The following is a 24,983-nucleotide window of genomic DNA, read 5'->3' as shown; positions in this document are numbered from 1 at the left end:
ATAACACTATGAGCATTCTCATAATCGAAATAAATAGAAACGTCTAAAATTTAAGAAAAATACATAAAAAGTTAAAACGAAACAAATTGTATTTCAACCACGAAACGACTAATAAAAAGAAAACCAAAACCTCTTAATAACACCAAAAAAAAAACCCATTAAAACTAATAATCTCCATGGTTGAGTAGTTAGTTGATCCGAGTGCTTAATGATGAGGTCTGATAATGCATAACCACCTCCACCACCTGTTGCAGCGGTTAATCTTGGGAACATTCGGCAGAGTATCGTCTTCGGCTAATGATGGTAGCACGTTGACTCGAAGCTTAATCCCGGCCTGACAAAGACCTGTCTTTAAGCTTACAAAATAGTGCACTCCTGGTTTGGTGAGCTTGACGAGATCGTGTCCTGTCTTGTACACAGCTACGGCAGAAGTTGGTTCGCAGGATCTGAACTCAAGATCATCGCTGATTTCTCTAACGTCATTGAGGTCCTTGTTGTATTCGAAATAGAGAGTATCTCCCACACGAAATTGTTTAGTTTCACTCCACCTGTAGTAGTAGTAACTGTTGTACACGCTCCATCCTTTGGAATCACCTACCTTGTAGATCCTTCCTCTCTTGCTCGGTGGTGGTGGTGGTGGTGGAGGACTCTGACGTGACGGGCCTTGGTTATTGCTCGGTGGTGGTGGAGGAGTACTCTGACGTGACGGGCCTTGGTTCTTGCTCGGTGGTGGTGGAGGAGGGCTTGGACGTGACGTCGACGGCCCTTGGTTCTTGTTTGGTGGTGGACGTGATGGTTCATGGTTCTTGCTCGGTGGTGGTGGAGGAATCGGACGTGAGGGGTCATGGACGACAAGAACGTCGAGTTTAAGTCCATTCATTGAATATGATTAGAGGTGATGAAGTAGTAATGTCCTGGTTCCTTGAAGGTTACGACATCGTGACCGGTGTTGTAAACAACTTTAGGAGAAGAAGCTTCGCATGACATGTACTCTTTAGCAGTGGAAACTTGAGCGAGGTCGTTGACGTTCTTGTCGTATTGGAAGACGAGGGAATCTCCAACGTGGAATTGCTTATGTTCAGCCCAAGTGTCGTCCTTGACAGTCCATCCATAGTTGGAACCACCGACTTTGTAGGTTTTAGCCGAGGTGCAACCCAAGAGAAACATGATCACAAGCACGAAGACAGAGATCTTCTTCATGGCCATGATTCGGATCGTATGGACAGGAAGAAGAAGAAAAGAAAAGATGATTAGATATCTCTAAACTCAGCTCGCTGAATCAGAGAGAGAGAAGTATAGATATGAATGTGTTTTGGTGAGAAAAAGAAGTCACCTATGTGCTCTATTTATATTGTTTCACGATCCTTAATCATAGTCCTTGTTTTATTAGGATTATTAAGTTTAATTTTATTTCCTTTTAATCTATACAAACTTCGACACTTTCTGTCATCCTTTTCTGCTTAGGTTTTGCTTTAGTGTTCAATATAGAAGTGTGTAGAATAAATTAGAATATCTTTGAATATATTTCTCATAATTATCTCATTTATGTATTTGTGTATATTAGGGAACTATATAATTAAGGTTTAGCATTCTCCTCACTATATGAACCTATGTAACTATTATTGTAATCTTCATGAGAGTCAATATAATATTTCCAAATCACTAGTCTGTTTTCTCTCATCAACCTTGTACATTAAATATAAATTCTGATGTAATGGACTATCTTAGCATACTAGGTTTATACAATTACAAAATTGATATACTAATGTTATAAATTATTTTTTAGTTCATTTGATGTTTCAAAAATTCAAATCCTTTTCTGATAGGTATATAATTCTGATTAGTGTTTCTAATGTAGCGGAAAATCTTATCATAAATTATACAATTTCAATTTGTTACATTAGATAAAGAGAAATACTAATTTGTTGAAAACAAAAAAAAAGAAAAGATAAATACCAATTTTATATTTTTGTTCATTAGTATTTTCTATGGGCTATATATTTAGGAATTAAATTAAGACCCATTGGACAATTCACTTTGTTTTTATGGGCTTTAACTAGACCAAAGGCGTTGGTCACCTAACCCATTTGGTTTAAATCGGCTGAACTGAAGTGTTTCAATCTGGTTGAACCGAACCGGACTAGATCGAATCGAACCGATTTTGAAAAAAGTAGTGAGAATGTATCAAAGCAATTACACACGGATTAGGAAGTGAACAACCGCGCTCACTACACTCAAAAACCCTCGATTTCTCAAAGACAGTGGAGGAATCGAATCGAATCCTATTCAAAACTTCATCTTCGACCCAACTCAACACTTCTCTGCATTTTCGATCTCTGTTCAATGGAAGACAACGAGGCCAAGAAAAGCGAGGTTGAGGCCGATGGCCTTGGTCTTATTGATGTCGCTTCTGAAGACGATAGCCTTCTCTTCTCCTCGTTTCCCGACCCAACCAGCTACGAATTTTCCGGTAAAATTAAAATTCCTCCTTTGATTTTGGATTTCATGAGTTCTGGGCTATTGTTAAAAGTTCTGAATCTGCTTTATTGTAGAGTGTTGGATTTTGATTGATACCATGAAAAGTTTCAGTGTGGGGTTTATTGATTTCTTACTGTTCATTGTGTGTTTACTTGATCGACGGAAAAAAAATATTCTTGAAACTTTAGTTCAGTGTTTGATGTGGCGATTTGTACTATTGTAGCGAGCTGGCATTGGATTTTGCATTTATAAGTTGTAAATTTTTGTATTGTGGTTACGTTTCAGAGACGAATAAGGATGAGAAATGTTTGAAGGATGACAAAGATCTGAATTTCATGATGGATACACATTACTGTGATGAAGAAGAGATACTGGTATCTTCTGTTGAAGAGAAGGAAGAGGTGCTTCAACCTCACGAGTCTCCTGAACCTGAAAAAGTGATGAAGAAAGGAAAGTATAATTTGCGTAAAAGTCTTGCCTGGGACAATGCCTTCTTCACCAACGAAGGTATGTGCATTTTCATCCAGGTACCTTTTGATTAGCTTCCGGGTTTAATCGTTAGTTTTTATATGTTGCGCACTTTTGCTGAGATGTTTTTCAAAATCAGGTGTTTTGGAACCCGAAGAGATATCCAGCATGATGGAAAGCAATCATAAGAGTGGAAAGAAAGCTTTACCGACTATTGAAGAGGATATTAATAGATCTACCGAGTCCATCTCTACATTTCAAAGTGACTGCACTGTGGAAAACAGTCAGGAATTTGTTTTGTTTGAAGATGTAAGAGCGTCTATTCAAAGGTCTGCTAAAGCATCTGATACTGCAACACCTGGAAGAACTAACGAACTGGGAGCAACAGAAGTAGCAATTGGCACAAGTAAGTTTTCTTTAGTCTTTATCTGAAGTAGAGGGAGTGGAATTAGCTTTGCCTGTTTAAGCAGTGATATGTTTTACCACATATTGGCATGTTTCGCTACTATACTCTATTAAAAAGAAGGATCTACTTTCTTCGTTTTATGTTTGTGTTTTTCTTACCATTTGGATCGTTACAGTAGTGAAAGCTGTTCCTGTGCATTTTTTTCTTTATGGCTTCTGGGAGAGCTAGTATCTCGTGTGAGCTATAATCTTAGATGGAATATTTCAAGAAGACTGACCCGCTACTGTGTTTAAATTTTGTGGCATTGGAAGAACTGTTTTGTGCTGTTTACGTTACTATACAAATTTCTAGCAATAGTTAATTCATGTTGTTTCCAATTTGACCAACTTTTGCATTCTTTGTCTAAATTACCAGCTATGGGAGACATCCTTACATCTCAGGAAAAGGTAAACATGCTAACAACTGCATCATGTGGATTTCTCTTTGTCCTCCCTTCTCAGCTAACTTTCCCTTTAATTTATTTATCTCTCAGACTAAACCCAAAGCCGGTCTTAGAAATCAGAGTATTAGAGCACAAGGACTAGGGAAGGCAAAACAGGTATATTATCTTCATTCAGTCTCTCAGTTGCATATTAACTTAAGGATTTATTTCTTAGTATTAGTTCATTTCATAGTTCCAGAACAATGGTGCTCTCCTAGGTTTCCAGTGGCAATGAGCTGGACTTGTAAACTTGAACTGGCTCTGTTGGATTTTTGAATCAGAAACGCGTGTCATCACTTGTTACAGCTTACCATATAGTGAACCACATAAACAATAAATATGATACTATGATAAATGATACATTTTCTGCAGCCTGTTGCTCCAAGAGGTCTCAGTACATCCATTTCCAAGCCACCCAACGGACCCAGCAAAGGCAGGCCCTTGTCAACAGCATCAACAAATAGGACATCATTGGAAATTAGCAAAACCAAGCAAGAAAAGAATTCCAAGTTACCTGCGGGTTAGTCAGAATTTGTTCTTAAAGAGGTTTACATTTGTTTTTTAAAGGATATTATATGACCTTGAATAATACAGGTAAGGAGCCTCTGGGTCCCAGAATGCCCATATCACGACGTGCTAAAACCGTCTTGCCAAAATCTGGTGTTCCCGTTAAATCTTCTTTACGTTCTTCAGTTGCTTCAAAGAATGAAATGACCTCTTCATGCTCTTCTCTAGAGAGTTCTGCCAGTGCTTCATCTAGCGCTTCTCACAAGTCTTCTGTAGATTCGATAAAAAAGAAGAATGAGTCAAGTTCCAGATTAGCTTCCCAGTCATTGGCAAATCGATCTACATCTAGAGGTATTATGGGCCAACCGAGAATCTCATCCCACCCAACCAATAAGACAACCAAGTCCAAGCTTCCCTCTCGTGTACCATCTGTTGGTTCTATTAGTGACTGTTCATCAGAGTCATCACGAGCTTCTGCTACTAGTAATATAGCTAATGGTAACCAGAAAATGGTCTCTGATGACAAGGGTCCTCCTGCCAATGATAATTCACTACAAACTGTGAAGCCTTTGAAGAACTCCAAAGATGTATCTGTTACCCAAGCTGATGCTAAAGAAGTCACGAAACGAGTTTCAGCTATGAACGGTGGTTCGGTTCCTCCAACTTCCATGAAACCATCAGGTCTTCGTGTGCCATCACCAAATATTGGATTCTTTGATGGAGTAAGTCTCCAAAATGAATTAATTTCTTGCAATCATTTGTTCCTTGAGATTGGACACAACTGGACAAGATCTATATCGATTTGGAATTTTAGTATGTTAGTTGATGTCGCTTTTTTTCTCTCTTTGTGATACAGGCCAGACATGGATCTGCATCTGCCAGTAAGAAGTCTGGAAAGTCTCAACCCACAAGGTCTCCAATACAAGAAGCGTCAAATTCCAAAACTAAGGCAAGTTCAAAACTTGTCTCAGCCTCGTCTCCTAAACTGCCAAACAAATTGTATTCCAAAATCAATGCAGAAGATCAACTCGAGGGATGATAGAGGAATGAGATGCATGAAAAGAATCAATAGGTATCCCATACAATGAAGTTAAGATTTTTAAGTTTGTCTTTGGAAGATAGGTATTTCGCTGTATGTTAGATTCGTATGTAAACCCCCATCAACAAAAAGGCACAAAAACAATAATATATGAAATTGTGCGTAAAGAAACTTGAGCTAGCGAGTTCTAGTAATTATTGATAGTGATCGAATTAGTCGAAGCTTTATAAGATATTGAAGCATTACTTATCATTTTTGTTAATCTGTGAATGAGAGAAGCCAAGAGAGTATAGAGTGGGCTACAATCTCACAGTAACCAATCCCCCTATGCTTGCAGAAAATATTGTACCATAAGATATAACAGTCTCTCTTTCTTTTTTTCTCCAAACAGACACGCAAACTTAGTGGTCAGCTTTTTCATTAATTTTTCTGTGTCATGAGTCCGATACTGATACGACACAATATAAAGTAGAATATATAGTTTTTGTTGTGTTTTTAAGAAAAGAAGATGAAGACTGGTAACAACAGAGGAAAGAGATGGAAGTAGTCTCTGATGGGTATGTACTATGTACTGATTCAAAAGAAGTTTCACAAGACTTGACACAATTCGGGAACAGCTTTTGCTTTCTTTTGACTATAATTTGTTACAAGTTATGGGGCCAAACTGTAAATTAAAGAAAATCTTTGAGATATGAATTTGAGTGCAACTCTTTTTTTTTTTTTTTCAAACACAGAGGTTTTTGTTTGACTCATTTCTCTTTCACTCTCGGCTATAAAATCAATAAACCAGATTTGTCTAAATCATCAACGTTTGTCTCCTTCTCACTAGCTCATAGACCTATTTCGAGTCTTTCTCTCTCGCTTCCTACATCTCCATGGCTGAACATGATGATGACGTTTTGCTTCCTCGTTTCTTCAAGGTGTTCCTATCTGAATCAGCTTCTGAATCATTTGTAAGAATAACTCTTTCTCTTCCTAATTCTTCTTTCTTTATCTCTTCTATAAACTTGGTACCAAAAGTCTCAAACTTTTAGGAAATGTTAAGTATCAATGAGAGAGTTATGCTTTATGGGTTTGAATCTTTTAGTTATAGTTTGCAGTGTTAGCTTTTGGTTTGGAATCTCTTTACTGTAATGAAACCAGAATGATAGAATGAGCTGTGTGAATGGAAGTGATAATTGTTCCTTAATTTCTTGTGAACTAAAGCCATAAGTTCAAACTATTGCTTCTAAACTTGAAAACAGAGAGACTCGATGTTTTTTACGCAGTTTAATTTTGTGTTCATCATTTTTATTTGTCTTTGTTTATGAATCATCTTTGGTAGCTTACTCTGTCTGGTTCATAGGCTTGTAAAAACTAAGACACTATGCCTTATTAACAAGTTTATATTTGTGTTTGGATCATCAGGCGATTCCTTTGTCTTTCATGGAACATCTTGCTGATCCATTGCCAAATACAGCCAAGCTCCAAGGCACTGGAGGAAGAGATTGGACAGTGAACATGACGAAAATACGTGACGGTGTGTATTTTACAGCTGGATGGTCAAAGTTTGCACAGGACCATGAACTTGTGGACGGAGAGTTCTTAACATTTGTGTACGATGGTCACCGAACCTTTGAAGTTAGTGTGTTTGGGCGCTTGGGTTGTAAAGAGACCAGAGCTGAAGTAGAAGCAATTGCGGTTGATGGTTCTAGTTCTGATTCTGATGGTTCTAGTTCTGATTCTGAAGAAGAAAGAGAACTTTCAATGGATTTTTATGGTGACACTAGCTTAGGTGAAGATGAAGAAATCAGCCAGAGTCTTTATCCACTTGAGGACGAAGAGACTGAATCTGATTCAGCAGGTGTGAGATGGTATTTTTCAAAGTATTTAAACATTGCTAATCCAAAAAACTAGTGTTGTTAAGCAAGCTTGTTTTGTTTCAGTTGTTGAAGGGAACTTAGACATTGAAGCTCTAACCAATCCACACTTTTCAACTACCCTCAAGAACAGGATTTATGAACTGGTAAAATTGACAAAAGACTTTGGATTAAGTTACTGTCTCTCTTTACTTTCGATATGTTTTGTTTTTTACATGTTGTGGTTGGTTTTGTTTTGTGCAGTTGATTCCAGCAAATGTTGTGAAAGAAAATAAGCTAACGTTTGGTGATTCCGTCAAGTACATTGATGGAGAAGGGACCTTAGTAGGGCTTAGAGGCAAATGGGCAGATGATAGGATCTGTTTCAAAGGATGGGACAGGATTTGCAGAAGGAACAGACTTAAGAAACATCAAGATACTGTTGAATGCGAGCTTCTTCATGACCGAAACAAAGTTCATTCCATCAGAGTGCATATCATGCGTGGAACTACTTGATCCTCTCTTCACCATCACCATCATCATCATCATCATCATCATCACCAGTTCACCATCACCCCCATTATCATCAGTACTAGCTTTGACATGACTTGCTATGACTTTTGTTTGTTTAGGAGTGTTCTTATGATTTTTCTTATCTTAGTGGTACCTTCTTCATCCCCAAGAAAACTTATAAATTTATTGCTGTTTCTTGTTATGTTTTGAATGCTTGTTATTAATCCATCTATGGCGTTATATAGTATGTTTTCAGTAGTGAGAATTATATAAAACTCAACGAAGTTGGATATCAGGCTGAAGTAGACGATTACAAGTCAGGACTATACTATACTACTTACTTCGAGATATCATCCATCCGATTTTAGTGCTTATTGCCTTTTAATGGTCACGATCTCTTACACTTAATTTCCGCGTCACAGAGGGTTCTCACCCTCCAAAGTCTTAGGTGAAAACGCTGCCGTTTTGTTCAATGAAAATTTGCAAGACTTTTTTATAACAGCATAAAGTAGTTTTTATCGAAGATAAGAAACATAGATGTATACTAATTTCGCAATACAAGCCAACCAGGATAAACGTAAGACAAAAAAAATTAAAAATTAAAAAGGAAAGAAAAACCAAATACCACGTTAGAGGCAAACATACAAATCTTGTCTTGATCTTATTTAATTCATTTGTTCATGACTGATGATGGAAGAGTTAGTACGAGCTTAAGAGGGACTTTCTTGGCGATGTTCAGAGCTCCGTCTTCTTCCATGTCAATGTCTTCAATGGTCATTCCGTTGGGTAAATTCCAGTCGAAGAAGTAAAGAATGTTAAGAAGGCCTAGCTCAAGAATGGTCATTCCCAAATTCATACCAGGACAGCTTCTACGACCGGCTCCAAAGGGCAAGAGCTCGTAATGCAGACCCTTGTAGTTTATAGAGGTATCGGAAAACCTCTCCGGATTGAATTCTTCAGGGTTAGTCCAACATTTGGGATCACGTCCTATAGTGTAAGTGTTGATCTTTATATGGGAGTTCTTGGGAATGTGGTAGCCTTGAACCTCGATGTCTGACATTGTTTGTCTTGGTAGCAAGAGAGGAGCTGGTGGATGTAATCTGAAAGTTTCTTTGATCACCAACGTCAAGTACTCAACTTTCTCTAGATCTTCTTCTGTGATCCTCTCTTTGTTGGATCCTAGTGTTGCTCGAATCTCTTCTTGGAGCTTCTTCATTACTCTTGGATATCTTACTAGCTCTGTCATCGTCCATAACATTGTGACTGTTCCTGCGTTCACTCCCGCCAAAACCACATCCTGATCGAATGACATACGTAATTTAGGTTTTAAAACTTTTAGAAGTATAAAACAAAAATGAATTAGAAAAAGATTAATAAATGGACTATCAAAACAAAATTTATGTCTATATTGAGAATTAATTCTATCCAAGCTACAGCTTCAAAAAATAAAAATAAAAACCAACCAATTTATGTTCTATATCTCCACTATAGAACTTTAATAGTTTGAAACTAGCTAAGAGATTATTTGTACTCACCGACATCATTGCTATGAGATGATCGGAAGTGATCTGTAAAGAACCGGATTTGGTGGGTCTATCGATCATATCTAACATGGCAGTGACGAGGTCTGAGTGATCTTGAAGTTGTTTAGTCTTCAAAAGCTCATCGATCACATGCTGAAAGAAATTGGTAAGGTTCATAAAGGCTTGGTTCATCCTTGAATGCTGACCGGAGATCCGGTCTACAAGCCAACCGAGACCTATGGGGAAGAAGTCAGTGAATGCCAAGCTGCATACGTTGGTTTCTGCCTCAAGCACCAGCTCTTCAAGTTTGTCCATATCGATAAAATCGTACTCGTGGAAGTTCTGTCCAAAGGCGACTCTAAATATGATACCGGCGGTGTAGGAGAAAAGGGGTTTTCTCAAGTTCACCAAGGTTTGTGTTTGAGCGGATAGTTTCTTGACAAGAAAGTTACCCTCTTCCTCTCTGATATACCTGAAAGATTTGTGCTTCTTTGGACTGAAGAGCTCGACCCCCACGAGCTTTTTCATCTCTCGCCATTCCTCACCATACTGAGTGAAACCGATGTCTTTGAAGTTGTGAGTAAACAACCCGTTGGCGACCAGCTTAGGTCGGTCGCAAGTCGCTAAATCATGAGTCTTGAGAACTTCTTTAGCTGCTTCTTTGGAAGAGAACACGGCCATAGGGACGACCCCGAAACGGAGAAGCATCACTGGTCCATGCTCTAAAGAAAGCTTGTAAAGAGAACTGTGAAGTAGTCTTCCAATCTGGTGCAAGTTTCCTATGATCGGAAGACCCTTAGGCCCCGGAGGAAGCGTTCTTTCCGAAGGTAAAAGCTTTTTAAATAGAATCCAAAAGAGAGGGAAGAGGAAGAGGAAACCTAGGAATATAGACATAGTGTCCTTGGTCTCTTTTTTTTGGCTAAAACTCTTTATTTTATCTTTGTATTTGAAGTGATGAGCATTGTGTTCCCAAAGAGGCAATATATATATACGCAATCTAGGAATTTGGTTCGGCTTTTGTAATAATAATTCAAGTTTTGTTTGTGGAATTTATCAGAGGAATTGGATTTAGTTAGGGCGACTCTCTCCAGACACATCATGTTATGTGTTTAATTGTTGGACAAGGAGAAGAGACACCCAAAAAGAAACGACAAGTTAGATATTAAGCTTTCTCTCTAACCGAACAGGCCATAAACAAATCTAAACATATTTTGTTGAACTAATTAGTTCTATACCACAAACTAATTAGGCTTGATATTTCCAATGAATATATAGTGATTATATATGAAATGGTATGACTATGCGAAGGGTGCCACCACATTTATCTATGTTTATACACATCAGCCACTATAGTAGCTTTGATTCTATCGCTTTGGTCTTTGGGAATGTTCTACAAGTAACTAAATATTAACGTAGAAGTTCTTACTTTTAAAACCCAATTATTTATTTTAGGGTGTGTTGGCAAACTAGTACGTTTTTGAAACATAATTATAAATATAGTACATTTACTATTCACAATTAGCAAAATAGTACAATTTTACTATTTCAGATATCTGTACAGACAGACAACTGTACAGTAACATATTATTGTACATCAAATATTTGTACAAAGAAAAACAACTACATATAAACATATTTACACATAAACAAATATACATATATAGACCAGAAAATATATGTACACGTACAATTATACGTATATATAGACCGCTGTACGGATGATTTTCCGTACATCGACACACACTGTACATAAGGATAGTTGGACGTATCAAAATTTATTTGAAAAATATTTGAAATTATTTTTTAAAAAATGCATATCAAATTATAGAGAAAAAATATAGATTTTTATGTAATTGAAATTTTATAGAAAACAAATATATTTTGATGAATATTTTTAGTTATTAGATTTAAGGGGGTTTTTAATAGTGTCTAAATAGTGTCCAAATAGTAAAAATGTATTAGTTTGCTAATAATGAATAGTAAATGTACTACTTCTACAAATATGTTTCAAAAATGTACTAAAAACCCAATTAATCCTTTATTTTATCATGATATATTTACCCTATATCCTGCGGAATTTATTTCTTTAATATTATTTGAACTTTTATTTTTCTGTTGTCAACTTAAAAATATTTTAAAGATGAGATGTTAACATGTTATATTACATTATTGTAAACATGAAACATACCGATTACAGGCAAAACAAACGTTAAACAAAGCAAGGACAAAGCAAAATCCAAACCGGTAGTAAAAGTAGACAAAACATATCTGTTCACCAGCGATGGATTGTTGGTACAAGCTCAAGAGAGACTTTCTTAGCGATGACAAAAGCTCCATCTTCTTCAATGTCAATGTCTTTAGCGGTCATTCCATTGGGATAACTCCAATCAAAGAAGTAAAGAAGGCTAAGAAGGCCGAGCTCGACGATGGTGATCCCCGTGGCCATCCCTGGGCAAATCCTACGTCCGGCTCCAAACGGTAATAGCTCAAAATGCTGACCCTTGTATTCGATAGGGTTATCGACAAATCTCTCGGGGATGAACTCGTCAGGTTTTGTCCAGGTTTTGGGATCACGTCCAATCGTGTAAGTGTTGATTTGGATCATGGTGTTCTTGGGAATGTTGTAGCCTTGAATCTTGATGTCGGACATTGTTAGTCTTGGGAGCAAGAGAGGAGCTGGTGGGTGTAATCTGAATGCTTCCTCTATCACCATCTTCAAGTATTCAACTTTCTCTAGGTCGTCTTCTGTAATTTTCTCTTTGTTGGGTCCGAGCGTTGCTCGAGTCTCTTCTTGAAGTTTTTTCATTACTCTTGGATGTCTGCTTAGCTCTGTCATAGTCCATATCATCGTGACGGATCCAGCGTTCACTCCAGCCAAAAACACATCCTGATCAAATTAATGATTTATGATTTTTCGTTTTGAAGAGTACATCAAAAATAAAATTAGGGAACATTAAGAACCTCAATCTATGAACAAAACGAATGCATTGGCTATATCATAAGATACTTGCATCCCAAGCTATAATATTTTCCTTTAAGTTACCTTATAATATAAAGCTTTGAATATTTTACTATAGGATTATTATTTGTACTCACCGACATGATTCCTTTGAGATGGTCGTCGGTGACTTTGAAAGGACCGAACTTAGTGGGGTTATTGATCATATCCAACATGACGTTAATGATGTCTGAGTGATCTTGGATTTTTCCACTCTTCAAATGATCTTCAATCACAAGTTCAAAGAAATTGGTGAGTTTGGCAAAGGCTTTTTTCACTGTGGCCTGCTGACCAGAGATCCAATCTATGATTCCCCCTGCAGGTAAGAAGTCAGCAAATGCCAAGGAGCCAAGGTTTTTCTCCGACTCAAGTACCAACTCTTCCACTGTGTCCATATCGACAAAATCACAGAAGTTGTGTCCAAAAGAAAGTCTACAAATGATACTTGCCGAGAAGGTGAAGATGAGTTTCCTCAGATTAACTGGTGAATTGGGTTTCTCATTAACATAATTTGTTACCTTCTTGACCAACAATGCGCTCTCGTCCTCTCTAATAGACCTAAAAGATTTGAGTTTTTTCTGGCTAAAGAGTTCGAGCACCGCGATTTTCTTCATCTCTCTCCAGCTCTCACCAAAAGGAGCGAAGCCGATTTCTTTAAAGTCATAAGTAAACAACCCGGTCCCTACCGTCTTAGGTCGGCTACAAGTTTGAAGATCATGAGTTTTGAGTACTTCCTCAGCTCCTTCTTTAGAAGAGACTATGATCACAGGGACTACCCCAAAACGAAGATACATCACCGGTCCATATTTTTGGGAGATCTCGTGAAGAGATTTGTGAAGAAATCTTCCAAGCTGGTGCAAGTTTCCGATGATCGGAAAGCCCTTAGGTCCCGGAGGAAGCTTCTCTGTCGAAGATAAAAGCCTTTTAAAGAAGATAAAAAAGAGAGGAAGGAAAAAGATGAAACAAAGAAAGATAGACATTTCTTGTTTGCTTTTTTTCTTTTTTCTTTTTTTTATCGTGTAACTTTCTTTTTCTTTATCTTTGATGATTAAAGTGAAGAGCAACTAATGAGTTCTAAGGAAGAACCATTTATAAAGAGCCATAGAGGCTATGCAAGCATGCATGTGGTTAAGTTTTGACTTACTTAAAGTCCAAGTTTTGACTAAGTCAAACAGTGTTGTAACAATGTTTCATTACTATACTATATATACTACTATCGAAAAATATTGGACGTAGAGCTTAATAATAGTAGAGATATATAATTCCTAGGAGAGTGTGGTCAAATAGTATAAGTTGTCCTTATCTAAAGAATTTTAGCCGACGGTAATATAAAGTCTTCTGTTTGTTTCGAACTTTCAAAACTAACTAAACATACTTTTTTTTTTTTGAAACAGACAAAACATAATTCTTAGCTAAATAAAGCATACGTACGTTAATCATTAGTTGACGTTAATGTTTATGTTGCTATCTGAATTACAATCTAATCAAATGCATAAATTTTTTCAACACAATTAACTGTGTAAATGAAGTATATAATCTTCTTAAAAGAAAAAAACTGTATAATCATCTTTTGAAAAATAGTACAATAAAGATGACGGTTTGGATTATGCGCGTTTGTACGGATATAATGAGAGAGCCGATCGGTTATGTAACGTAATTTTTTTTTTTCTCGGCTGGCTATAACGTATATATATATATATATATATATATATATATATATATATACATTCATCAGGAATATATAAATTTTAACAAAATTTTCCACTTCAATTCAACAATTCAAAGTATTGACTTAGAAACGTTTACAGATTTTTGTTTTCCTTAGAAAGTCGCAAGTTCTTGCAACGTGTAGATATCAGAGCGTGAACTTGCATGCAACGAGTAGTTGTCTCAAAAGTTTTACTTCTTCATTAATTTGTTTGTATATAGGTTTTTTTTTTATTTTGTTAAGTCGGTTTGAAGAAAAATTGATAAAGATATTGAAGAAGCTTTTGACTTGTTCTAGTTTTAATACAGTTTGTTGTTTTTTTATGCATAGATGTTGAATGTATTCCGAAGAATATAGAGAGATAATATGGATGAGAAAAACAAATATTCAACAAAAGAGAGGAATGAAATTATAAGCAAAGGTGATTCACTGGCTTAAAAAAATTACCACTATAGACAAAAGAAAAAGCAAAAGAATCAAATAGTCTTGGTAAAACTATGTCATAAATATGCTATTGGGAGCTAGATTGTGTATAATAGACTTGTCTTCAGAAAAATAGTTGTCAACTTAACCAACTTGCAAGGCCGTGCTTACAGGACTACTACAAAGTACAAACGAGGCATTACACTGGTTCCAAGATCTATCAATGTTCTCGAGTCCCCAAATACATGCGACTTCGATGTTTTTCTTTGTGGTGGCGTACGTACTGACGTACCATTACTAACTTAAGACACTTTAGTCTTATCTAAGATTGGTTTGTTATACATACATAATTAGGGTTACTCTCTCATCTCTCCAGACACATCATGTTCTGTGTTTAATTGGTGGAGAAGGAGAAGATACCCAATCAAAAAGACAAGTTAGATATGAAGCTTTCTCTCTAACCGAACAGGAGATGAACAAATCTAAACATTTTTTTTGTGGAACTAATTAGTTTTAACCACAAACTATAATTAGTTTTGATACTTTTCAATAAATATAATGATTATATGGGAAAATTGTATGAAATATGCAGAGGGTGGACTGAATATATAAAATTTTAAAAATATATATAATGAACATAAGCCTGCATGCAGCCAGGATAAAAGTAAGGCAAAGAAAACGTTATGAAACTGAACCGATGACAAAGAGAGGCTAACCTACTACTCTTGATCTTATATGCTTAAATGCATTTGTTCACGAGTGATAAAGAGTTGGTACGAGCCTAAGAGGAACTTTCTTGGCAACGTTTAAAGCTCCAACCTCTTCCATGTCAATGTCTGCAATTGTCATTTCATCTGGTAAACTCCAATTAAAGAAATATAGAAGGTTCAGAAGTCCGAGCTCAAGAATGGTGATTCCCAAGGCCATCCCGGGACAGCTCCTACGACCAGCTCCAAAGGGCAAGAGCTCGTAATGCTGACCCTTGTAGTTTATAGAGGTATTAAGAAACCTCTCTGGAATGAATTCTTGGGGGCTAGTCCAACATTTGGGATCACGTCCTATCGTGTAAGTATTGATCTCGATCATGGTGTTTTTGGGAATGTTGTAGCCTTGAATCGTGATGTCGGACATTGTTAATCTTGGGAGCAAGAGAGGAGCAGGTGGGTGTAGTCTGAATGTTTCCTTGATCACCATCCTTAAGTAATGAACTTTCTCTAGATCTTCTTCTGTGATTCTCTCTTTGTTAGACCCGAGTGTTGCTCGAATCTCTTCTTGGAGTTTCTTTATCACTCTTGGATGTCTGGTCAGCTCTGTCATTGTCCATATCATCGTGATCACTCCCGCCTTCACTCCCGCTAAAAACACATCCTAGATTATAAATAACATACGTAAGAATTCATGATTTTGATTTCAAAATATAATTTAGAATTAGATTTGTAAGTTTCTCCCTAAGCTAGAACATTTTTGATTTCCAATATAAACTTTAAAGACTGGTACTAATTAACAAATCATATTTACACTTACCGACATGACTCCTTTGAGATGATCGGAAGTGATCTTGAAAGAGCCTTCACTGGAGGGTTTATTGATCATATACAACATAGCACTGATGAGGTCTGAGTGATCTTGGTGGTGTCCAGTCTTTGAATGATCATCAATCACATGGTTAAACAAATTGGTGAGTTTAGAAAAGACTTCGTTCATCCTCGAATGCTGACCAGAGAGACGGTCTATAAGCCATCCGAGACCCGTAGGGAAGAAGTCAGTGAATGACAAGGTTCCTACGTTGGTCTCTGACTCTACCACCAGCTCTTCTATTCTCTCCATATCGATGAAATCACACTGACGGAAGTTTTTCCCAAATGCATGTCTAAATATAATAAATCCACAAGGGTTTGTGTTTGAGCAGATTTTGAAATTTTCTTGACCAGCAAGTCACTCTCTTCCTCCCTGATAGACCTTAAAGACTTCAGTTTTTTTTATAGTAAATAGCTCGAGTCCTATGAGCTTTTTCATCTCTCGCCAATCCTCGCCATACGGAGTGAAACCAATGTCTTTGAAGTTGTACGAAAATAAACCGGTTGCTACCATTTTAGGTCGGGTGCAAGTCTCTAGGTCATGAGTCTTGAGAACTTCTGTAGCTGCATCCTTGGAGGAGATTACGACCACAGGGACGACCCCAAAACGAAGAAGCATCATTGGTCCATGTTTTAAAGAGAGCTTGTGCAGAGAACTGTGAAGCAATCTTCCAAGCTGGTGCAAGTTTCCTATGATCGGAAGACCCGTAGGTCCCGGAGAAAGCTTCCTTTTCGAGGGTAAAAGCTTTTTAAATTGGATCACAAAGAGAGGGAAAAGGAATAGGAAACATAGGAAGATAGACATTAACTCTTATCTTTTATTTAGGCTAATATTAGTAACTCTTTTTTTTTTTTCTCTCTTTGTATTTGAAGTGAAGAGCGATTTGCTCTCATAGAGTCTTTATATGGCGCAATGCATGTGGTTAGGTTCTTGTAAATACTCTATCGACGCATATCATGATCTTGTGTTTAATAGGTGGAGATGGAGAAAGCCCCCAAAAAAACCAAGGTTAGATATAAAAAGCTCTCTGTTTAACAAAACCGACAACAAGAACGTGGCAATCAACAGAAATCAAACGAACTAATTGAGCCAAGTTGATTAGGTTTCTTTAACTTACTGCAATTTTAAAACCTCTGAAGAAAACGTATTCTAATTATCAGGGTTTTCCATATTTTCACTATATTGTATTATGCTCTCTACAAGTTTTTTTTTTGGTCGTTTTGATAAAGATAAAAGAGTAGCGAAACAGAGGAAAACAGAGTAAAGTGGGTTTTTGACTCCATCGTTTTGGTCTTGGGAATGTTCTACAAGTAACTAAACTGACGTAGACTTTCTTACTTTTTGAAACCCAGTTATTGATTTTTCATCATGATATATAAACCCTAAATCTTGCGGAATCAATTTCTTGAGTATTACGTCAACTTTTCTTTTTCTGTTGTTAACAGTGTTCTGTCAACTTAAAAACGGTTTTTATTTAAAAGAACATTTCGAATAAAATTGAAAGATTAAATGTTATATAACATTATTGTAAACATGAAACATGCAGACTACAGGACAATATAAACGTTAAACAAAGACAAAGCAAAATCCGAACCGGTAGTAAAGTAGACAAACAATATAGAAATGATCTTATTCTTATTTAAATTTGGTAGCATTGTTCACCAGCGATGAAGACTTGGTACGAGCTCAAGAGAGACTTTCTTAGCGATGACAAGAGCTCCATCTTCTTCAATGTCAATGTCTTTAGCGGTCATTCCTTTGGGATAACTCCAATCGAAAAAGTAAAGAAGGCTAAGAAGGCCGAGCTCGACGATGGTGATTCCCGTGGCCATCCCTGGGCAAATCCTACGTCCGGCTCCAAACGGTAATAGCTCAAAATGCTGACCCTTGTATTCGATAGGGTTATCGACAAATCTCTCGGGGATGAACTCGTCAGGTTTTGTCCAGGTTTTGGGATCACGTCCAATCGTGTAAGTGTTGATTTGGATCATGGTGTTCTTGGGAATGTTGTAGCCTTGAATCTTGATGTCGGACATTGTTAGTCTTGGGAGCAAGAGAGGAGCTGGTGGGTGTAATCTGAATGCTTCCTCTATCACCATCTTCAAGTACTCAACCTTATCTAGGTCTTCTTCTGTGATTTTCTCTTTGTTGGGTCCGAGCGTTGCTCGAATCTCTTCTTGAAGTTTTGTCATTACTCTTGGATGTCTGCTTAGCTCTGTCATAGTCCATATAATCGTGACGGATCCAGCGTTCACTCCAGCCAAAAACACATCCTGATCAAATAAATGATTTATGATTTTCTTTTTGAAGAGGACATCAAAATAAAATTAGGGAACATTAAGAACCTGAATCTATGAAGAAAAACGAAATGCTTATTTGGCTATATCATAAGTTAACTTGCATCCCAAGCTATAATATTTTTCCGTAACCTTATAATGTAAAGCTTTGAAGATTTTACTATAGGATTATTATTTGTACTCACCGACATGATTCCTTTGAGATGATCGTCGGTGACTTTGAAAGGACCAAGCTTAGTGGGGTTATTGATCATGTCCAACATGACGTTAATGATGTCTGAGTGATCTTGGATTTTTCCACGCTTCAAATGATCTTCAATCAAAAGTTCTAAGAAATTGCTGAGTTTGGCGAAGGCTTTTTTCATTGTGGCCTGCTGACCGGAGATCCAATCTATGATTCCCCCTGCAGGTAAGAAGTCAGCAAATGCCAAGGAGCCAAGGTTTTTCTCCGACTCAAGTACCAACTCTTCCACTGTGTCCATATCTACAAAATCGCAGAAGTTGTCTCCAAAAGAAAGTCTACAAATGATACTTGCCGAGAAGGTGAAGATGAGTTTCCTCAGATTAACTTGGTAATTAGGTTTCTCATGAACATAATTTGTTACCTTCTTGACCAACAATGCGCTCTCGCCCTCTCTAATATACCTAAAAGATTTGAGCTTTTTCGAGCTAAAGAGCTCGTGCATCGCAAGTTTCCTCATCTCTCTCCAGCTCTCACCAAAAGGAGCGAAGCCGATATCTTTAAAGTCGTAAGTAAACAACCCGGTCCCCACCGTCTTAGGCCGGCTACAAGTCTGCAGATCATGAGTCTTGAGCACTTCCTGAGCTCCTTCTTTAGAAGAGACTATGATCACAGGGACTACCCCAAAACGAAGATACATCACCGGTCCATATTCTTGGGAGATCTCGTGAAGAGATTTGTAAAGAAATCTTCCAAGCTGGTGCAAGTTTCCGATGATTGGAAGACCCTTAGGTCCCGGAGGAAGCTTCCTTTTCGAGGGTAAGAGCTTTTTAAACAAAATAAAGATAAGTGAAAGGAGTAAGATGAAATAAAGGAAGGTAGACATTTTCTTATTTGGTTTTTTGATTGTCTATTTTTCTTCTTCTTTATCTTTGATTGAAGTGAAGAGTAACTAATGAGTTCTCTTAAAGAACCATATATATAGAGCCATAGAGGCTATGCATGCATGCATGTCGTTAAGTTTTGACTAACTTAAAGTCCAACTTTTGACTAAATCAAACAGTGTTGTAACAAGGTTTCACTACTTATACTATACTATTATTGGAATAACATTGGACGTAGAGCTTAATAATACGTACTAGAGATATATAATTCCTACTTCCTAGGAGAATGTGGTAGAATAGTATAAGTTGTCCTGATCTAAAGAATTTTAGCCGACGGTAATACATAGTCTTCTGTTTGTTTCAAACTTTCAATAAACTAACAAAACATACTTCTTAGTCAAAAAATGCATACGTTAATCATTAGTTGTCGTTAATGTTATGTTGCTATCTGAATTACAATCTAATCAAATGCATATAATCACATTAGTTTTTTTTCAATACAATAAATTGTGTAAATGAAGTATATAATCTTCAAAAGAAATAATAGTATTGGTTAAACTATGTAGTAATAAATATGATATTGGGAGCTAGCTAGGCTGTGTTTAATTGACTTTTATTCAAACAATAATTTTCAAATTAACCAGCTTGAAAGGCCGTGCCTCAGTTTCGGAGATATATCAATTAAATGTTTTCGAGGCCCCAAGAAGATTACGAGACTATTCTTTCTTTTTAACGAGACTATTCTTTAGGTTACATGAATGCAATTCCGATGTTTTCTCTTTGGTACGACGTACCATTTACTAACTTAGACACACATCTTTGGTGTCTATTATTGGTTTTGTTACAATTTCCAGTATCATTTTTTTCTATCGGTCTTTGTTAATATTCCTACGATCCGCTCATAAATATTCTCAATTCATTTTTGTTATCTTCACTTGAGCGTTTACATTATCTTCCTTTAATTTGAAGACTAGCAACAAATTTTGAAGCAGATATATAATTTAATTCTTCCCAAATAGTTCTAATCCATGAAATCGTGTATCCCTCTTGACCGGGTTCGTAATTAAGTCTACTGGATTCTATTGTGTAATGTAACGTCATCGTCATGGTTCATGAATGCAGTCTGTAAAATTTTGGTTTGTCAGCAATTAAATCACATGTATATGATCTAGAATGATTTTGCGTAATCGTATATATAAGTTAAGTTAAAGATCTTGAAAATGTTAATTTTGCTATCTATTAACAAACCGAACATAACCAAATTGTGTACTACCCGAGCCGAACCAAAACGATTTCGGTTTTAATTCGGACTTTTGAACAAACAAATGGGCCTTATAAGATTAGGCCGAGCCCATATGTTGAAAGGTTATATTAAAAACAAACAAAAATAAAACCCGGCTGATGATGTTTTCTCGCTCTACCTTGGCTTCTTCTTCTCCTTCCCTCTCCGTGCACAGTTATTTCTGGTACAGTTCAGCTAAAACCGAACAAGGTTTCATTGTCTTCTTCTGTCTTTACTTCTTCGAAATTTTCAGTCTTTCGTTGATGGGTTCCGCATAAACGAAACTAGGGTTTCCTCAAATTTCTGTCTCTCTCTGGCTGTGCTGTTGTCTTCTGAATTAAGGTGGTCTGTGTTTGTTCATCAATCTCGGGTTTATGTACTTTAAGTTTGTGGAATTAGAGGATTCGTAATTTTGATTAATCATTTTTTAGGTTTTTTCTTAATAATCTTTTCTAATTCCTCAGTATTGGTTATTCATCTGTTTCTGATGGTTGGTTCGTTTGGATTGTCTACTGGACTTCTTAGAAGGGTTTACTCTAATTACTTTGTCATAGCAGATTCCAGTCTTAATAGTACAAGATGTTTGTTATCCACTCTTCAGCATTTGTTTTGTTAATTGGGTTTACTCTAATGACTATGTTATAGCGTTTGCAATTGGGTAGAGTAAGGATCTCAGCAAGTAAGTTTCAGCCTTTCATCTAATCATAACTCTGTTTTGTAGAACTTGGGACTCTTAATCCTCAGCCTCTGAATCTTTTTATTCGTTGTAGCTTTTTTCTTGATCTGTAAGTTGAATTAGCGTGTGATTTGATAAACAATCAATGGAACACATGTTCTTGATACGAAACCTTTGTGTATGTCAGGGATGAATCTTTCTCCGTTCAAGAGAGATATAGACGAACTCATAGGCGATTTTGTAAAGGTATTTGATATTGTTTTCTTAATCTTTGTTTATAGCCTTTAAGGAAAATATGAAATTGTACTTCTTGTACAGTTTCCAGTTTGGTGAATCTCTTCTCGTTTTCATTTTAGGATGATTTGAAAACGTTTGCTGATATGAAGAGCGTGTGGCTATCCCGAAAGTTTTCGTATATATATGAAGCTAGTCCGAACAGCAACTTAGCTTTTTTCATGCAGTCCCTATATGCGCATACCATTGGTACGTTGCGGTCTAATTCCTGTATTTTTGGAACACTCAAAATTTAAATTTCTGCTGCTGTTTGCATTCACTTTGTGATAGTTTCTTAGCTAGAACTCACAAGCCAACCTTATGTCTATACAGGCCACTTGGTTAATATTGAATCTTTTTCACGGAGACTTGGAGGTCTCTACTGTCTCTATTGCCTTCATGAGATCCAACCTTTTAAACCCAAGTTCAGAATTTATATCTCACTTCGTAAGTGTTTACCTTTTGTCGTTCTTTCTGTAAGCTTTTATAATGTCTACATAACAGTTTGATGCATCTATCATCTTTAACTGGTTTCTTTCTTTAACCATAAAATTGTGAAAGCTGCTGTGATGGTGAGTCATGTGACTTGTTCATTGGCCTTTTCGGATTTGGACATTCGTTTTGCTACTCTTTTGAAGTTCTCCTTGTTGCTAGTATCATGCTAAACTTGTGCTCTTTACATCTTGTAGAAGAGCTTGGGAAATTTAGGGATCTTGTAGTCGAGGCAAAAGATAAAGGTGTAGAGATAGCTGCTGCTGTGGCAAAAGAAATGCTTGATAAGAACATGTTTATATTTGGAGCTGTGGGTGAAGATTCTGCAACCAAGAAACTTAATCAATTAACGGAACTACAGAACGCACGTGTGCGGTTTGCCTATGATAAGTATGTGATTTCTTTTGCCCCTTAGCTCTTTTTCAGAGGACTAACAAATCGTAAATTTAGTTGACCTTTTTAGTGAAATTATTCTCATCTTGACTTGAACAGATTACTCTCTGAAACCGAGATCGAGCAATTTATTCATTTGGATATGGTGAGTATGAAATACTTAATCTTTGAAGTGTTTACATTTCTCTTAAGCTCTTGCCTAAAGATAGTTGATAAAAGCATATGTTCAACAGTTCGGTTTTAGACTTTACTAAAGTTTTCTATATTGTACCATTCTTGCCGCCTTTGTTCTTATCAGGGTAATGAAATTGATCTGAGTTCCCTTCATAGAAGATCTTTAGATTATGCAGAGGCCAAGAAGCGCGCAATTAAAGGTATGCTGCTTCGTATGAACTGTTTTGTGCACAATCTTTTTTTTTTTTTCACTTCTCTAAGTATTGCCGTTGATATTATTTCCCTCACATCCTATTTCTGAAAAAGCAGAATTCTAAAGTTGATTTGCTTTCAAGTTCTGCGAGACTTTAAGTATTAGTGTAGTAATGTGTACCATCTTGATTCATTGTTTTTTTTTTTTTGGGGGATAAGTTTCATTATGTATATACCCTTTGTTTTCTAATCTTAAGGAGCAGGAGAAATAGTGGAGATTGAAGACATAAAGCACATATCAGAAGAGAAAGAGTTGATGGGAGAGAGAGTGGGGAGATTGACAGAGGAATGGGATGCAGAAAGACTTTCATTATATGAACAAACCAACCTTGATAGTCTTAGGACGACACAGAAACAATTGAAAGATGTGGAACATGATGAGGATGATGGGTTTGATGAGCTTGATCGCTTGCTTTCACAGAGCTGACATTGCCATTGCAATCACCGTTCAAAATATAGGAAGCCCGCAAATGAAAAGCTCTCAATAGATATGGCATTGGCAGGTAGATTTGATGCATTTTGCCATTACTCAGTCAATGTTTATATCTTCAGGTTCTGACATCAGGTAATATCAAGAGTCAGGTTGCGTCAGAGAGTTACTACAATACAAATCTCATAAAATCAGGAGAAGCAACATGCTGATAAGAAAAACAAGGAGGTGACTAAGAAGATGTTAATCCCGGTCTGCAAGATCATAGTAATAAACATGTTTGATTAGGAGAAATTATAATGGTTAAGTGAATACAATAACTAACAAAGTGATTTAAGTCTGAATGAGGCAATGATCTGATTGTTTTCTCCAACATTTCTGGAGTATACAGGCTTTGAAATTTTTTTAGATATCCATCATCAAGACTTTTTGAGTTATATATAATACACATTATAAGGCAAGAGTTACTGAATAACCAAATACGTTTCTTGCACCAAATACTATTTGTTTGGTTAGAAGCTTAACCCCAAAGGATGTCATAAGATTGTTGTACTAAATTTAGCAACGACATATTGTTTTTTTTTTGTTTTTTTATTTTTATTTTGGGTTTATGACTTATATGAGTCACACCAAGAATCCAATTGCTGACTTTTTTTTTTTTTTGAGTTACGTCGCAAGGCTGTCTGATTATGAGGTGTGCATTTATATATATATATATATAAAAAAACATAAATGAAAGTTTATGTGGATGATTTGAACAAATGACTTTGGTGATTTGTATGTATATATGAGGGGGAAGCTGAAGGAGGGGGTTGGTGAGACGAGTGGTGTCCGATGGATCTTTGCCACTGTGGTTGTTGCACTTTGGTGACCCACACACACAGGGACAGGGGGGGATCTCACGTAATTCTCTCTTTTTTTTTTTTTTTTTTTTTTTTTTTTTTTTTTTTTCTTTTTTTTTGCTAAAATGCAAATATCTTAGAAAGAGTTTGGTTTACAAAAGACAACCAACAGTTTGGTTTCCTGGCATAAAAGTGGGCAAACAGGAAAGCAAATATAGCCTCACGTAATTTTCTTTTAGATCATTTATATTTTAATTTGTGTTTTCATTATATATATTTATATTTTGTTTTTTGTATTTTAGGTCGACGACGCTTAATTACGAAGAAGTTGGCGGAGAGATGGATTAACTGAAACTATATCTTCAAATATACATTTTTAATTAAATTTTATAATATATAATCAATGTTAAAAACTCAACTAATTTTAGAAACAATCGTCAAAATATATATTAAACTCAAATGGTTGGGTGATATTCAAAAGGAAATTAAATTAGTAGTTGATTTTTATTATTTTTTATGGTAGAAGAGCGTCTTTATTCAAAAAAAAAAAAAAAAAACTTACAACCGGACCATTCTAGGACGTACGTGTACAACCCACAACATCCTCCAACTCTACTGTCCGAACATAAAAAACTTACAACCGGACCATTCTAGGAAATTAGTAGTTGATTGGTTTTATACTTTATACTGTGTCTGCTGATACATATGGCTTATAACTATACTCTTATATAAACATTTCAACTGAAATAATGAGGCCCTCCTCCGGTAAACAAAAAGTTACGAACATGTCAATATATATTTGCCTCTTTGGACCCCATAAAAAAGATAGAGTAAAAATGTGAAGAAG

General features: G+C 36.4%; 8 protein-coding genes across 17 annotated transcripts; 3 read left to right on the top strand and 5 right to left on the bottom strand.

Annotated features, from left to right (window-relative positions):
* Nucleotides 1-205: 205 nt before the first annotated feature.
* LOC17886925 (uclacyanin 1) lies at nucleotides 206-1,206 on the bottom strand. The gene is given in 2 exon segments (XM_023783182.1): nucleotides 206-789; nucleotides 792-1,206. Coding segments are annotated over 2 exon segments (999 nt in total).
* A 1,011-nt stretch (nucleotides 1,207-2,217) lies between these two features.
* Nucleotides 2,218-5,649, top strand: LOC17885075. Its single transcript, XM_006290708.2, has 8 exons — nucleotides 2,218-2,470; nucleotides 2,764-2,985; nucleotides 3,086-3,352; nucleotides 3,767-3,798; nucleotides 3,885-3,950; nucleotides 4,206-4,353; nucleotides 4,428-5,062; nucleotides 5,197-5,649. Exons 1-8 carry the CDS (start codon nucleotides 2,344-2,346, stop codon nucleotides 5,377-5,379), a joined length of 1,680 nt encoding a protein of 559 aa, XP_006290770.2. The 5' UTR covers nucleotides 2,218-2,343; the 3' UTR covers nucleotides 5,380-5,649.
* A 124-nt stretch (nucleotides 5,650-5,773) lies between these two features.
* LOC17886671 (B3 domain-containing protein REM20) lies at nucleotides 5,774-7,967 on the top strand. Its single transcript, XM_006292938.2, has 5 exons — nucleotides 5,774-5,936; nucleotides 6,209-6,332; nucleotides 6,787-7,222; nucleotides 7,305-7,384; nucleotides 7,482-7,967. The coding sequence occupies exons 2-5, from the start codon at nucleotides 6,255-6,257 to the stop codon at nucleotides 7,731-7,733; spliced, it is 846 nt and encodes a 281-aa protein (XP_006293000.1). The 5' UTR covers nucleotides 5,774-5,936; nucleotides 6,209-6,254; the 3' UTR covers nucleotides 7,734-7,967.
* A 267-nt stretch (nucleotides 7,968-8,234) lies between these two features.
* Nucleotides 8,235-10,190, bottom strand: LOC17886668 (cytochrome P450 71B31). Its single transcript, XM_006292161.2, has 2 exons — nucleotides 9,266-10,190; nucleotides 8,235-9,027 (listed from the first exon to the last, which is right to left on the bottom strand). The coding sequence occupies exons 1-2, from the start codon at nucleotides 10,145-10,147 to the stop codon at nucleotides 8,401-8,403; spliced, it is 1,509 nt and encodes a 502-aa protein (XP_006292223.1). The 5' UTR covers nucleotides 10,148-10,190; the 3' UTR covers nucleotides 8,235-8,400.
* Nucleotides 10,191-11,435: 1,245 nt separating this feature from the next.
* On the bottom strand, nucleotides 11,436-13,231 carry LOC17886947 (cytochrome P450 71B5). Its single transcript, XM_006292109.2, has 2 exons — nucleotides 12,350-13,231; nucleotides 11,436-12,140 (listed from the first exon to the last, which is right to left on the bottom strand). Exons 1-2 carry the CDS (start codon nucleotides 13,229-13,231, stop codon nucleotides 11,526-11,528), a joined length of 1,497 nt encoding a protein of 498 aa, XP_006292171.1. The 3' UTR covers nucleotides 11,436-11,525.
* A 1,881-nt stretch (nucleotides 13,232-15,112) lies between these two features.
* LOC111830587 (cytochrome P450 71B8-like) lies at nucleotides 15,113-16,764 on the bottom strand. Its single transcript, XM_023783059.1, is given in 4 exon segments — nucleotides 15,113-15,750; nucleotides 15,907-16,265; nucleotides 16,268-16,361; nucleotides 16,363-16,764. Coding segments are annotated over 4 exon segments (1,470 nt in total). The 3' UTR covers nucleotides 15,113-15,135.
* Nucleotides 16,765-17,618: 854 nt separating this feature from the next.
* On the bottom strand, nucleotides 17,619-19,324 carry LOC17885251 (cytochrome P450 71B5). Of its 2 annotated transcripts, XM_023783241.1 has the most exons (3): nucleotides 18,637-19,138; nucleotides 18,210-18,233; nucleotides 17,619-18,103 (listed from the first exon to the last, which is right to left on the bottom strand). In XM_023783241.1, the coding sequence occupies exons 1-3, from the start codon at nucleotides 19,136-19,138 to the stop codon at nucleotides 17,619-17,621; spliced, it is 1,011 nt and encodes a 336-aa protein (XP_023639009.1). The 2 variants fall into 2 exon arrangements, with proteins under 2 accessions (XP_023639009.1, XP_006292361.1); XM_006292299.1 differs by having other exon boundaries at nucleotides 17,619-18,233; nucleotides 18,443-19,324.
* Nucleotides 19,325-20,745: 1,421 nt separating this feature from the next.
* LOC17885134 lies at nucleotides 20,746-23,735 on the top strand. 9 transcript variants are annotated; one of them, XM_023782545.1, is made up of 9 exons: nucleotides 21,280-21,283; nucleotides 21,375-21,389; nucleotides 21,468-21,526; nucleotides 21,637-21,763; nucleotides 21,887-22,000; nucleotides 22,243-22,435; nucleotides 22,538-22,583; nucleotides 22,737-22,812; nucleotides 23,062-23,735. In XM_023782545.1, exons 3-9 carry the CDS (start codon nucleotides 21,470-21,472, stop codon nucleotides 23,289-23,291), a joined length of 843 nt encoding a protein of 280 aa, XP_023638313.1. In that variant the 5' UTR covers nucleotides 21,280-21,283; nucleotides 21,375-21,389; nucleotides 21,468-21,469; the 3' UTR covers nucleotides 23,292-23,735. The 9 variants fall into 9 exon arrangements, 7 of the variants coding, with proteins under 7 accessions (XP_023638314.1, XP_023638311.1, XP_023638309.1 ...); XM_023782546.1 differs by lacking the exons at nucleotides 21,280-21,283; nucleotides 21,375-21,389 and adding an exon at nucleotides 20,746-20,788; XM_023782543.1 differs by lacking the exons at nucleotides 21,280-21,283; nucleotides 21,375-21,389 and adding an exon at nucleotides 20,754-20,814.
* Nucleotides 23,736-24,983: the final 1,248 nt, after the last annotated feature.

Source organism: Capsella rubella, unplaced genomic scaffold, assembly GCF_000375325.1.
Source record: "Capsella rubella cultivar Monte Gargano unplaced genomic scaffold, Caprub1_0 scaffold_5, whole genome shotgun sequence".
Taxonomy (NCBI): domain Eukaryota; kingdom Viridiplantae; phylum Streptophyta; class Magnoliopsida; order Brassicales; family Brassicaceae; genus Capsella; species Capsella rubella.
Note: the sequence above shows the minus strand (reverse complement) of the source record. Positions and strands in the feature narration are given on the sequence as shown.